The 14,798-nt window shown below is 33.9% G+C and overlaps 1 protein-coding gene across 6 annotated transcripts in view; it reads right to left on the bottom strand.

Moving 5' to 3' along the window:
- Nucleotides 1-14,798, bottom strand: part of PlexA (plexin A) — a 519,944-nt gene that overhangs the window by 40,750 nt on the left and 464,396 nt on the right. For all 6 annotated transcript variants that reach the window (XM_072546050.1, XM_072546049.1, XM_072546053.1 and 3 more), the window contains 3 exons: nt 7,015-7,247; nt 4,008-4,293; nt 3,694-3,942 (listed from right to left, as the gene is read on the bottom strand). In XM_072546050.1, coding sequence (XP_072402151.1) covers nt 3,694-3,942; nt 4,008-4,293; nt 7,015-7,247 — 768 coding nt within the window. The remainder of the gene's footprint in view (nt 1-3,693; nt 3,943-4,007; nt 4,294-7,014; nt 7,248-14,798) is intronic.

Here is a 14,798-nt window from a genome sequence, read left to right on the forward strand (position 1 = left end):
TCAACAATGTGACTGACAGTCTGTCGTTGCGCACCACAGTCACACTCGGGAGTAAGGGCTTTCCCCATCTATATAAGCTATCAGCACATCTACCGCTGCTTGTTCTTATTCTGTTTAGCGTTGTCCATGTATTGCGGGTCAGATCAAAGCCTGGTGGTTTCTAATCGATACAGGCCATTTGGTGTGCTTCCTGTGGTAAGTCTCTCTCCCATTGTCTTCTTCAAGCGTTGGTGAGGTTGAAATGTTAATGATGTAAGAAGTTGGATCTTAGCAATGGAGGATACCTGGAGCGCAGTCTGTTTATTTCTGTTTTGGCGGTGGAATGTAACTCAGAATGGGAAGCCAATAGTTCGGTGTGGGTTTAATTGTACTGGACATCATTCGCATTGTCTGGTTTAATTGGGTGTCAATAATCTTCGTGTGTTTGCTATTGAGCCATACCGGGGAAGCATATGCCGAGTATATAAGTCCGAGAGTGGATGATCTGAGTACGGAGACTGAGGACCTCCATGGGGTGCCACATAGCTTTTGGACTATATTATTTCTCGTTTTCAGTTTTGCTGCCGTTCTTTGTAAGTGTTCTTTAAAACCTATAGTAGTAGATATCTATAGTATCAAAGGGATTGAGCTTTGTGGGGACTCGTTTAATGTTATCGAGTCCTAGGTGAACTGGTACACTAGAGTATCTGATAAAAAATTCCTTCGTAACTGGACGTCGCGAGCAGTACCGTTTTCTGCATGGTTTATAGAGATTTTCACTAAGACCCAGGTGTTTGAGATTTTCCAGAAACTTCTTAGGAATGATACCCGTAGTAGAGAGGACAATGGGTATCGTACTATGGGTGAATACTTTCTCTTTTGCATTGTATCTTTATTTATATCTTAAGATCTCTGTAAGTAAACTAGACGTCAAGGCTGTAAATGTGATAACAATTTAGCACTTGAGGGCAACAGAGATGTAAATACAAGAAAAAACTTCTACGAACACTTCCAGAGTCGGTTATGACATAGTGCCAGGAATAAAACAATGATATAACGAAGATGCCAGAAATAAAACGGTGATCTTCTAACGAACTTGTGCAGTACAAATGAATTACGTATTAAGTATAACAAGTATACCTTTGAAAATACCAGAGGACAAAGAGCTATGATCGACCACATTCTTTCAAATAGATCCCCAAGTTTTGGATGTAAGGCACTAGCTTTGAATAAGTAACTAGTACATGGCGGCAAACACAAACATGGCAGCATTGCCAAAAGGGCATTACATAATATCTCCGTTATTATAGGTGACTACCAAAAGGGCACTATACAACATCTTCGTTATTAATGAATGTATGGCCTCTGGAGTACAAAATGAACAACTGATTTAATCCTAATATGCGACATAGCTAGCATGACACATCAAATGAAACGAAGTGAGACGTATAGTACATATAATGTATACAACGTGCCATCAAAAAATATATATATACAGGACATAGTAAAAACACTCTGGGAAGTTCCGACAGAAATGAAAACTTCTTAAATTGCGTTGAAATTGTACGTATTAATTTGAGATAAATAAAATTAATAATTTTTTGGGAATATTAATTACATGTGGGTAATAACACCAAAGCTAAGGTGGATGGACGGGGTAACACAAGATGCCGAGAAGATCGGAGTCGGCAACTGGAAAATGCAAGCGAGGGACAGAATAGAATGGCGTCGAAAGCTTGAGAAGGTCGAGGCCCTCTAAGGGCTGTAGCACCAAGATGATGATGATGATTAATTATATGTAAGTATTTATTATTCTATTGTAATTAAATAAAAGTAATATCAGTCTTTTTACATTGAAAACGTTGTGCATTTTTGAATGTACACACAAGTACCTAATATTAATGAAAAATAATTATAAGTTGCGTCAAAGATATTTTTTGTAATAAAAAGTTTACATTTTTTTTTTATTTAGGGGTTTGTTTAAGGATCGCTACCCTCCAGCCAAGTCTGCATTTCTGTATTAGGATATTACGAAAGAGGTAACTGAAAATTTTTCAGAATGCCTCAAGTACCAACCCAAAAATGTCTACCAGCTCTCCTACTAGTATGTCAGACACAAATTTCACGCAATCACATATAAAACAATACTTCTTCTTCTTCTTTTGGCATCATAACCCTGGATGGGTCTTTGCCTGTCTGGCTATGTCCTTCCATTCAGATCTCTCTTGTGCCCTTCTTCTCCATTGTCTTATGTTCATTGTTTTCAGGTCGTCTTCCACGTCATCCAACCATCTCGTTCTGGGCCTTCCTTTTTTTCGCCTTCCTATGGGCTTCCATTGTAACATTTTCTTTGTTGTTTTTGCATCGTTTTGTCTCTGCACATGTCCCAGCCATGACAGTCTTTGACTTTTCACAAATCTTACAATGTCATAACCTTCATTTAACTCATTAACCTCGTCGTTTCTCCTGATTCTCCATGTGCCATCTTCCTCTTGTACCGGGCCATATACTTTCCTCAGTATTTTTCTCTCGAATGTTCTGAGTTGGGCTTCATCTTTTTTCGTCATTACCCAAGTTTCACATCCATAGGTTACTACGGGTCTAATCAGTGTTCTGTAGATAAAACAATACTACAATATGTAATAAATAGTAGCTTGGCTTGAACACGTGAAAAGAATGTACCAGGATAAAACCTTGAGGAAAATTTTGTACACAAGAATGGTAGAGACAAGAGAAAAAGAGATTGGAGGCGAAATGTGGAAGAGGCCAAAACCAAGCAAGGTTTGTAGCTTCAAGGATGATGATAAGTAGCTTGCCTAGTACAGCTCTTCTATACTAGTGGTTCGAACACGTCGTTATATTGTAGGTCTTATATATGGGTGATACACACCACAGATATACACAGAGGAGTATGCACAAATTGGGAATGGCACGACACTTTTGGATCCTGTAAATTTTTAATTATATGTGGTCCAAGTAGTTATACGGTAAAAGCATATCCATGAACATATTCGTAAAATTAAAGCTTCCCATAAACCACATTGGAATAAAAGGATTATCAAAGAAAGATTTTAAAATGTAGTGGAGATAATTGTTCATAGTTGAGAGTGATTTTTTTTTAAATTATGTATATTAGTTCCGTGCCGGTCTCAGTTTGTGTAGAGGAGGGACGCTGAACTGAGTGGGGGTCCTTCAGTAATTTGTGCAAGACAGACTAGGCGGGGAAGTCCTCAACCCCGACACGGCGCGTCCCAATGGCTGATAGGGAAAGTTTCTGTAGATATGCAGCACAGCACAGGTCAGCGCTGTGTCATTAGTGGCCCGTGGCTGAGGAATACAATTCCTGACAGGTGCGGTACCACAAAGTCGCAGGCGAAAATCAAATACTGATTTAATCGGCTGTGATAGTACGAACACTCACCAACCCGTCCGGCAAGCGTGGTGTTTTAATGCCAAAATACCCCTCAAGACACAACATGTTGAACTTGAAACAAAATGGGACGATACCCCAGGTGGGTAGAGCTAGCAGCTCAGAATCCCACACCCAAACATAAGCCTCACGGATTCTGGGGGTGGCACAAGCTCAACAAAACGCGCCAAATAGATATTAGTTGTCAGAACTCAAACATTTCCTTACAGGTAGATCCATTTTCCGTTTACATATTTTAAGATTAATCTTTTATGAACTATTAAACATTATTTTTATATACTTACATTTATATTAAGATAGTCAGATTTATAGTACTTTACTTCCTTCTCAAATGGAATGAATATCGGATTTGGATATAGAAGGAATGGATTAAATGCTTTATTAAAGGTTAAATTTTGTACACCAGTGACATTGTCCATACGAAAGCCGTACTCTAATTTTAAGGGATTGTCCGCATCCAATTTGATATCTTCAGTTGCATCAATCACTGGACTACGACATTCCATGCTGACGTTGCTCAAAATTGTACATTCCTAAAAAAATAATACAGACATTGTTAGAAATAAATTATTATTATTAGTCTTATATAACTACTTACACTAATGAACATTTTCTGTTCATAAAAGACATACATCTGCGGTTTCTGTATAACAGCTAGATTTCTACCAGTCACCGATATTTTAATCCCTCCAGCTGGAATTCCTTTTGGTACTTTGATTTGACTCGCCACACCAGATTCAGCTGATTCAATAACAGGATCGTCAACATATTCGAACATCATTCCTTCTAGATATCGATCTCCTTTGTCAAACTTCATCTTCAACTTTCGCTTTGTGGTTGATTCTGATGCGCTAGTGATGCATAAGGCTTGGTTTTGGTCAGTGCTGCAACAGTTTTATAGTTAATATAAGAACATCTTCATCAAAAAAAAAAAAACTAAATAACTCCTTGATAAAATTAAGTTTCACTCTATCTTATTTTTCAATCAATCCCACATTTTAAAGCAACCTCACGTTTAAATTAATTAAATAAGTAATAAATAAGTCTGAGATCCTATTTTGTTAAAACGTCTAACTAAGCATGACTTATTCCCAACGGAATATCGGCAATATCGAGTATTCATTATTCCTCGAAGTTAATATTTTTACTACCTTTTGCACCTATAAATTTCTCTAGTGATGTTCTCTTCGTTTAGTAATACTGTAGATGAATTCTAAATGTGATGCAACCGATCACAAAAACTAGCTTAATAAACCAGGAAACATACCGAGTTTCCAATGATATTCGTTGATACAGGTATCAAAAAACTTCTTTTTTATAAATTTAGTGAGAACAATATGTAATAAACAAAATATGCAAAAGATTAAATGTCATTTTCTACTTATAAACAATGTAAGATCGATATTTGACTTTAAATGAGGTAAAGACCGGTGCATTATATGGAAAAGTGACACAATTTTACCGAAAAAGCAGATAAAATCCTTTAAAATAAGGGTTTGTGAAGTTATTTTTGTTATTTTGTTGCTTAATTATTGCAAAAATAGCTTCAAAAGTAGATTTTTTGAAATTTATGAATAACTTTTCTAAAAGTCCACAAAAAATTTGAATTTTGACTGAGATTAAGCAAAATATTACAAATATTCGGCTTTAAAATTTTTTTGAGAAGTTTCACTTAACAATTATTGCAAAATTGCAATTGTTTATCCCAAAAAGATTTTATCTACAACGTTATTATGCGTAAACTATTGGGTGTACATGAATTCTGAAAGCATCAAATTAAACCGTTTAAATTAAAAAGTTTATGTTAAATATTGTACAATAGGCTTGCAAAAGTACTGCGATTTTTTTAAGCTTATCAACAATCAAAATGACTAATAAACATGTCCTTAAAACCAGAGTTATAGTACATTTGAAAATCATTGATAGCACTAATTTTATTGCAAGTGAGATAAAACCCAATATTACATCATAAAACAGTGAGGGAGATTTTCTAAAATAAAATCTCTCAACTTTCTTAGAAAGGATTAAAATTTTCCGAAAGCAACAGAACGTGTTTTGCGGATTGTGGATTGTGATTATAACCTGTGATGTGATGTGTCCTGTGATTATAACAGGCAGAATTGTTGGTTCTACAATAAAAACTTCATCTCAGTGTTAATGTATCTGTTTCGCCATATAGTGTTATTAAGGCATCCTGCCAGTCTATTTGTTTTTTGTACTTGATCTCTCACTTCTTTGTCCAGGTCTCCATAGCTAGACAGTGTAATTCCCAGGTATTTTATTTCCATTACTTAATCAATACTGATGCCATCAATTTCTATTTTACATCTGGTTGGTTCTTTGCTGACTAATACTGTTTTAGTTTTCTGAGATGAGATTGTCATATTAAATTCATTTGCTCTTATATTAAATCTGTGGACCAGTCTTTGCAGACTATCTTCATCTAGGGATATCAATACTGCGTCGTCTGCGTAACCGAGAATTGTTATTTCTTTCGTTTCCCATTCTGTATCCTCTTCCTTTGTTAACGGTTTTGATGATTTCATCCATGATCAAATTGAAGAGCATGGGGGGTCAATGAAATCCCTTCTCTTCTCTATACTGACTTCCATTTTGTTGTTTTGGTAGATGTTTGCGATAGTTTTTATAATATTTACGGTATCTTTTCTATTATACAGAAAATGGATTACATCTTTGAGTCTTACTCTGTCAAACGCTTTGTTTAGGTCAATCAGACACAGAAATGCTGGTCTATTATACTCTAGTGATTTCTCAGTAATTTGCTCTATAACGAATATTGAATCTGTACACGATCTTCCAGAACGAAAACCCTGTTCTTCATTTGATAAACTTATCATCTGATTTATTAGCGCTTGTAAAATTTTAGTTGTAAGTTTTAGTGGAGTATTCAACAAGTTTATACCCCTGTAGTTTTCTCGCTGTTTTTTATCTCCTTTTTTGAATAGTAGAATTAGTTCGCTCGTTCTCCATTCTTTCGGTATTTTTTTGTGTTTTATAATTAATGTTGTTAATTGTTATGTCATTGCTACTCCACAATATTTCAGTAATTCGTTCGGTATTCCGTCTTTACCTGCTGCTTTTCTGTTTAAGCTTTTTAAGTATTTTCCGAACTTCCTCTACATTTATATTAAGTTCTTCATTTGTGGTAATTTCTGGTGTTTCCGGTTCTAACGTCGTTTGTTCTTCCTCTGCATAGAGCTTTATTAGGTAGTCAATCCACGTATTCTTTTCTATGTGTTTTGCTTCTATTAGTTTCTTTACCTCCGTTCTTTGACCTCTTATGAAGAACAATATTTCCTTTTGCAGACCGTAAAAATCACGTTCCATTTCTTTCGAAAAGCGTTCCCAGTGATCATTTTTTATTTTTCTTACAAGTACATGTTTATTACATTTCTTACATATTTATGTACATTTCTTACAACTCAAAATGTTTTCAATGTTAGTAATGCACTAATATTGTCATGGAATGTATGTGTAAAATAAATTAGTATCCAATATAAACCTGAGTGGTAGTGTCTTTAATTAGCAAAAGTATCCTTTGTTTTAAACTATAAAGTTAGCATTTTATTGATATTAATACTTACGATAGTATTCTACATGGAAGATCATCCAAAAATGCTTGAATATTACTGCCTGCATTCATATATTCACCAGTAATTTGTAGCATCGTTCCACCTGATTTTGGTCCACACTTTGGGGAGATACCAGTGATATTAGGATTGACAAAACGATAGTGTGTTTTGGATTCTCCACGATAATCCTCAACTTTCACTGTTACTGGACCCTGACGAAGTTCTTTAGTACCAGGACCGTCCACCTGAAACAAAATAACATTATTTGATGGGACAAACGACTGTTTGGCGATTTTTCACAGGTATAAAGCAGATCTTTTGTATTTACATTGGGTGACTACACTATAAAGAAGGCAAATACTTATGTCATCAGTTTTTTGCAATTGTCATCACTGATTATTTGGAAAATGTTATAAAGAAAAATTGTAACTCCTTAGATTTTTTCTCTTCGCCAACTAGAACAATGGTTCGTTAGTAAAATATTTGGCAACAATGTAAAATATTGTAATTGTAGGTTAAATGGCTATTTTTGGAAGTTGAACATTTCTTATTATCAAGTCAAAAAATGAATATTTTAAAATCTAGTATATGTAGAAAGTATCTAGAAGTTTAGTTAGTTAGATTCAAAAGAGAACATGGATATTATTGTTACTCTTGAAACCATTCGTAAGTCATGTATGCATAGTGATCAGAAAGCAAGAAAACTAGAGAAAACATTATTCTAAAGCAGTTACAGAAACTAAACAGACATAGGCCTATTATGATATGGGACAGGTTTCATAATGTGGTGGAATTAAACTGATCCTGCAGGATATAGTGAAAGCTACTGAACAATTTTAAACATAAACCTCGCCCAAACAGTTCACACCTTATATCTTGAGCATTGATAATCAAAGTCAGGCAGTGCTCAATGCCATACTCCCAGATATACAAAACACTGGATTATAGCAAGTTCAAAACCACTCCATGGCCAACAGTTTCTACTTGATCCTGATTTAAAGCTAGAATTAATCCCAATTGAAAACATACCAAGACTCATGGAAATCGAAGTCAAACATGCAACAGCTTGAACCAAATTTAGAATAATGGAAAACTTGTAACTGTAATGCATGCACCCAACGAAAGTAGAGACATTCCCTATCAAATTTTTATTTATTATTATATTATTATTATATTTTGCATTTCCACATACTTTCCAAACATACTATTTTTAGTATGGTTTAGTCTTCTAAAAGTAAATATCAACTGTCCCAAATATTTTGTGTTTTCTTTGTGCTGAAACTATTAATTGTTGCTTCCGAAGTATCCTTCCTATAAAACTAAGGATCAAAGGTAAGATAAAGCTCTTTTTAACACGTTAAGCGCTACACAAAATGTTGAAAAAAGGCTCTTGTATTCGTTTACAGCATAAAAACATTGGTAACTTTTGTTTTAAAAATTCATTTTTTGGCTTTTCCAATTTTTTTCGAGCGGTCTCTAGGGACCGCCGTGGCGTGTACGGGATAATTTCGTGCTGTAGTGTAAAATTGATTGTTTTTAGATTCGTCTTCGAGATCAGTTGAGGATCCTTATAACTGCTCTTAGTCTATGAAAGATTCAATAGACCAATTGAGCGAAGCTGAGTCGGAAAGTGATTCGCAAAAAAGTAAATGTACAAAACATATGCCGAATTACTTCAAAGAGGTTCAGATGAATCCGTTGAAGCACAACCAATCCAAGAAGCGACTCTCGTAAACCAAGAGCAGGAGATGAAGGAAAATATTCAGCAAATACCAGGTATTCTTTCAGACGTTCATGATAGTGACGAAAATGAACAAATATCTGTAGACTCGTACTATATCGAATGGAGTAATCCGGTAGGAAATCATAAAAAATTTATATTCAACCCTGAAAACACTGGTATCAACCTAGAAATTGCTGCCGCACTAATATAATTATAAGTCGAAATTTCAAAGGGCATACACTCCCTCGCAAGAATTTTGCATAGATGAAAGTTTGATTTCATTTTGAGATAGGCTTACTATGAAACAGTACATTCCAAATAAAACCCATAAATATGGAGTTCCGACTAATATTCTGCCGTCCTAACATGAAAAGTCCTATCTGCAAAATTTGGTAAAATGACTTTATTGGCTCATGGCATGCGTAAACATATTATCTATGTATGTACAAAATAAAATTGTCCTATAAGCGTCTTAAGTGCCTTATTATATACCTAAATGGTTTGTCCTAACTGACTAAAAAGCAATGTTTACTAACATAAATTGTCCTATCTCACATATGCTAAGAAAAATTGTCCGTTTTAACTTTAGAAATGCAGTTAAGACTGTTTAAGGTAGCATTTTATACTGAACGGCATCAGTTAGGACAATTTTGCGTAGTACGACAAAAGCATGTTTGTAACATAACTTGAAATAATTAATTATAAAAGGTATTTGTTATTATCACACATTCGGTGTACGCTCATGTTTTTTGTATTTTAAGTAAATATATTATGAGAAGTGGATGTTTAATAATGTTACCTTATGTATAAGCAATAACTGATTGTAATTAGTGTTTGTAGTAGTAGCAAAAAAATAGACGCATATGCGTCTATATTCATTGGTAGTAGCAATGTAGCGTTACTTAGCCGGAACATTGATAGATGTAAACTTATGGTATTTAGCCAAAATAGAGAATGCTCCAGATTATATACCTGGGCCGTCCAATAAATATCCGATATATTTACCAGAAGAAAACGAATTTAACTTCGTTCAGGATTTAATTTGAGATATTCATTTTACAGCTCACAATAATTATAAACAACACAGTTGATAAAGCTAAGAGTAAACTGTATACAAAAACTGGGAAAATAAGAAAAAGAAAACAAATTGAAGAGCCATTTGTCGAAAAAAAAAAAAAACGAAAAAGAGAGAGTTACATAAGAGCTTATAAAGTTAAAAAGTCACGTAAATTCAAATTCAATTGCGCTGAAAAAATTTCGTATACTAGGCAAAAAGACATTAACACACAATACTGGCTACTGAAAAAGAATACCAAAAACAGTTTTTTTTGAGCTGCTTAAAATATTTTAAGAAAAAAAAAATTCCATCTCAGAATCAAACATTACCAAGAGTGTATTCCTACAAATACTATCTAACATCAAAGAAAGCCAAAGAGGTGTGTATTTGTACAATGAAAAGCGTGAAAAGATATTCCTTTTGGCGACATTTGGCTATGAAAAAGACAATGATAGAATCATTGCTGTAGAAAATATAATAATCAAATTTTTTGAGCCAGGTCATACTTTTATGGCAGCAGATTCATTTCATCGCCAAGTTGAGCTTGCCCCCCAAAAAAAAAAAAAAAAAAGTATACGATTTTGACGATTTTTTCGAAACGGTAAAACAAGCCAATTCATTAAGTTAATTTAATAAAAATGCTACTTTTTAACTTCACTGACTGTACCTCCAAATATAAGTTACACAAGCTGATTTCTAGCGTTTACTTAAAAGATATATTTTGTCTTCATCTTAAAAGAAGAAATTATTACAAAACAGAATTTGAAAACAATTTTATTGATTTAAAAGATATTTTTATAATGAGATACGTTAAGGGTAGACTAACGAGTACCCAGATTCGTAATACATGTCGCGGTGTAACTTTAGATAGAAAAAGATCTTCTGTCCAAATTAAAAGCGCACATTCCTCAAAATCGTATTTTGAAAAGATAATTTAGATATAATTTGAGATATAATTTTGAGAAGATTTGCCGGTTAACAAACATGCTTTTAAGGAAGAAAATGATTATTTGTATTATTTTATTATTTTTGTCGATACATATAATTTATGTTACATATTACGATGTAAATTGTATATTAAGTGTAAAACTTATTATAATAAAATTAAAAGTGTTCAGTTCATTGGAATTTCAGTTTGATTTAGGAAAATTTCAGTAAGTAATGCAAAAAAACGTACTTCATATACACTAAGTTAAATTGTCCTAAGTGACAATATAATCAAAAATCGACTAACCTGGAAAGAATAAATCAAAATTATGACTAGCAACTAAATTCTATTCTCCGACATAATATATAAAATAAAACATAAAAAGTTTCTTAAATTACCAAGCGTTATACAATAAAAAGAAACAAAAACTGGATTTTCTCAAAACCTAAATTTTGCAGATAGGACCTTTCATGTTAGGACGGCAGTATTGTTATGACACTTTCCCAGAAGCTTTTGGATTCCGGACGAACAAGTTACTGGATAAAAAAACACATATTCTGGTGACACTAAGATCAAGTCGAAAAGGCAACCCAAAGGAAGTAACAACGAAAAAGCTTAAGACTGGAGAAATTGCTGCTAAAGAAAATAGTCGTGGTATATTTTGAAGTGGAAAGACAAGACAAACTGTTATTGTGCACAGGCTCACTGGCGATATCTTCTACTTCACGTGCCATATCAGAATTATCTGACGTTGACGATCTACAATGCGAAGGCTTCTTGATTTTCTTCCACATAGAATAATTCTCCTGCATTTGATATCTGAGTCCATTCACGAATGTTTTTTAACTAAGAAACCTGTTTTCTTCCTACACATCTACGGCCATCTATTTTGCCTTTGAAAATCAGTTGTAGTAAGTATTCTATATCACTTTCCCCTCACTATATGTCCCAGATAAAACATTATCCGGGGTTTGACAGCCTTTAGCAATTCTCTATCTTTGTTGATCCTCCGTAGTACGCCCTCATTAGTTTTTCTTGTTGTCCAAGGTATATTCAGCATCCGCCTATGAATCCACATTTCTAATGCTTCAATTCTGTTTATACCTGATATCTTGAGTGTCCACACTTCTGCTCCTACAAAAGTACAGACCAAATATAGAACTAACCATTCTTTGTCTTAGTTCTAAACTGAGATGATTATTGCAAAGACATGTCTTCATTTTCATACAAGTAGTTTTAGTCATTGGCTATTCTGCATTTTATTTCTATGTCTGGATCTAGTTGGTCCGTTATAACATTTTCCAAATATGTAATTTTGTGAACTCTCATCAAACAATGGTGAAGTTTTTCAACTTGGACTCAATTTAATTGAAGCTATGCATCTGAATGTGTTTTACGAGTAAAGACTACTCATTTGGTTTTGTTCGAGTTTATTTTAATGCCTATTTCATCTTCTACTTCGTGAATATTTCAACCTTCAATATTTTCTGACACATTTACTGTATCGTACGCGTATGTAATTACATTAAGTATTTCCCCGTTGATTTTTATTCCATATGACTGTCTCTCAAGTACTTTTTTAAATAACTGGCCCGAGTAAAAATTGAACAATGTTGGGAACAAAATGCAACTTTGTCTGACTCCTCGTTGAATAGTGATATAGAGAAACCAATAGCTGTGATGTAATACAACAAGGCGAAAAGTTCAATTGACTTATCGGATCAAATGGCAAGGTACAGCAACGCATTAAGAAAAACGGTGTAGTAGTAAAATCCATGTCTATCACAGACTTCAAAAAAGGCATCGTAGAAAGTTTCATGTTCCCAGATCAAAAGATCAATATTGCATCAACGTCAAAATCCGAAAAAAAGGGAGCTTCACGTACTGAAAAAAAAAAAGGGATCGCTGCAACATCTTATAGCAGGGCTCTTGGGTTCAATAAGTAAAATATGCAGAAATTTTATAAACTTCTGTAGGATTTGTACATTAAAAATGGATTTACCCCTGATAGAATCTATAACGTAGACGAGAGCGGAATTAGTGTGGTGCCGACTAAAATACCCAAAGCTTTAGGCCTTAAAGGTAAAAGACAGGTTACTGCCCTGACATCAGGAGAAAATATATTGTTGTTATAACGATTGTTGCTTGTATGAATGCCGCTGGCTCATTCGTCTCTCCTTTAGTAATTTTTACGAGAAAAAATATGAGTGAACCATTGAAAAAACGAGCTCCATTAGGAACAACTTTGTAGAGCATCCTTCAGGTTGGATTCAAATTAACTCCTTCACTCAATGGTTTAAGCACTTTATCGCCTTTGTCCATCCTACAAAGGAGAACCTGTGCTGTTACTCTTAGATGGCCATGATAGCCACACTCAAAATATTTAAGTGATCGATTTGGCAAAAACAAACACACCCTATTACCATTCTGTCGATACCACCTCACTCCTCAAACAAACTAACCTTTGGGCAAAATGTTCATGGGTTGTCTCAAAATTTATAACAGTAAAGAAATCAGGCAATGGTTAAGAAATAATGAACGGCCAACAATAGGGGACGGAAAGCCTGCAGTTTAACAATCATCACATCTTCGCCTTATAAATCCAAGGTGATGGAATCTAAAAAAGCTAAAGAAACCATGAAACTGAACAGGAAGAACGTGCTTAAGGTTTCAAAAGCAACCGCGACAAAAGACTTATTCCGGCAGCAGGATCTTCTAGAAAAGGGAAAGAGATCTAGTAAAAAAATGTCTAAATTTTGAGGAACATGTTCTGGAACATCTGAATTGGACATTATTCCGGGAATGTCACCATCTAAAGAGGATGATGCTTTTTGTATGTTTTGTGACATACAATCTTTAGAAGATTGTAAAGGGGAACTTGGGTCGTGTGCGTTATGTGTTTGTTGTGGGCCCATGTGGATTGCGCTGCGGCTGATAAGGATGCATAGATCTGCGATTTTTGTAGATAAATTAATAATTTCTCGTCCTAAATATTTTTGTATAGCTTATGTATTATATTGGAAATTAAAACTTCTGAAATTGTTGCAATATACTTATATTTAGAAACTAGATCATGTTTTCTCTTATTTAATACGTCTTTCCAATTACTGGAACAACTTTATTCATAATTTTTAAGGGGGTCCACTTTTAGCAACTATTTTCCTAACTCACTAAACGCAAGATTTTGGAAAATACAAATTTTTAAATTAATTTTTAATTATTATTAATGAAAGTTGAATATAAATGATTCATAACATTATAAAGCAAATGGTACGTACTTTTGAAATATTTTTTGCTATTTTTCATACACATTAACTGAAAAACAAAATGGGGGTCCGGTTTTAGACACTTTCCTCAACTACCTAAATTTTGCTGTCTGGGCATAACTTTATCATTTTACATGATTGTGTATTGGTTAAAAATAAACTTTGTAAACTGAAAATTCCCTCTAATCTAGGGCATATAGGGCGGATATTGGAAAACAATGAGTTGTTTAGTACAGTCAAATGCTAATAATATCGTTAAAGGCTACAAACTCGGCGCAGCTGATAACAATACATCTCTGATTAGCTGATATTCAGCCTCGTTTTATTCAAAGGCTCTACATACACACCACATTAACAGCGATACATTTTTCCGTATTTATTCTTACCAGACAGAAAAATTCAAAACATAAAATCCACAGAAACAAAGAGTGCATCATATTGTAGCAATCAAGATTCAATATGCTGTATACATTTCATGCAGACATGCAAATTTCAACCTGCTATAAGACAATTAAAGCTCCACATATTATTAAGACCAATAAAAATATCTTAATAATAAAGTCAGCGGACGGTTAATAAAGTGAAACCGTATAAAAAGTCAGCCTAACAAATGAAATATACATCAAAAAAGGAAAAGATAAATGATCTCACAAACAATAAAATATACTAAGAGAAAAAGAAAAACAACACAATGTTTTAAAATATACTGTGGCAACTACAGTAAATTATATTTATTAAAATTAAAAAGGGATAATCCCCAGGAGTTGGCTGTATACCATATAGTGAAAAAACGCTAACTAATCATTCCATCTTCATTGAACA

The sequence above is a fragment of the Diabrotica undecimpunctata genome, chromosome 10, assembly GCF_040954645.1.
Source record: "Diabrotica undecimpunctata isolate CICGRU chromosome 10, icDiaUnde3, whole genome shotgun sequence".
In the NCBI taxonomy this organism is placed as follows: Eukaryota; Metazoa; Arthropoda; class Insecta; order Coleoptera; family Chrysomelidae; genus Diabrotica; species Diabrotica undecimpunctata.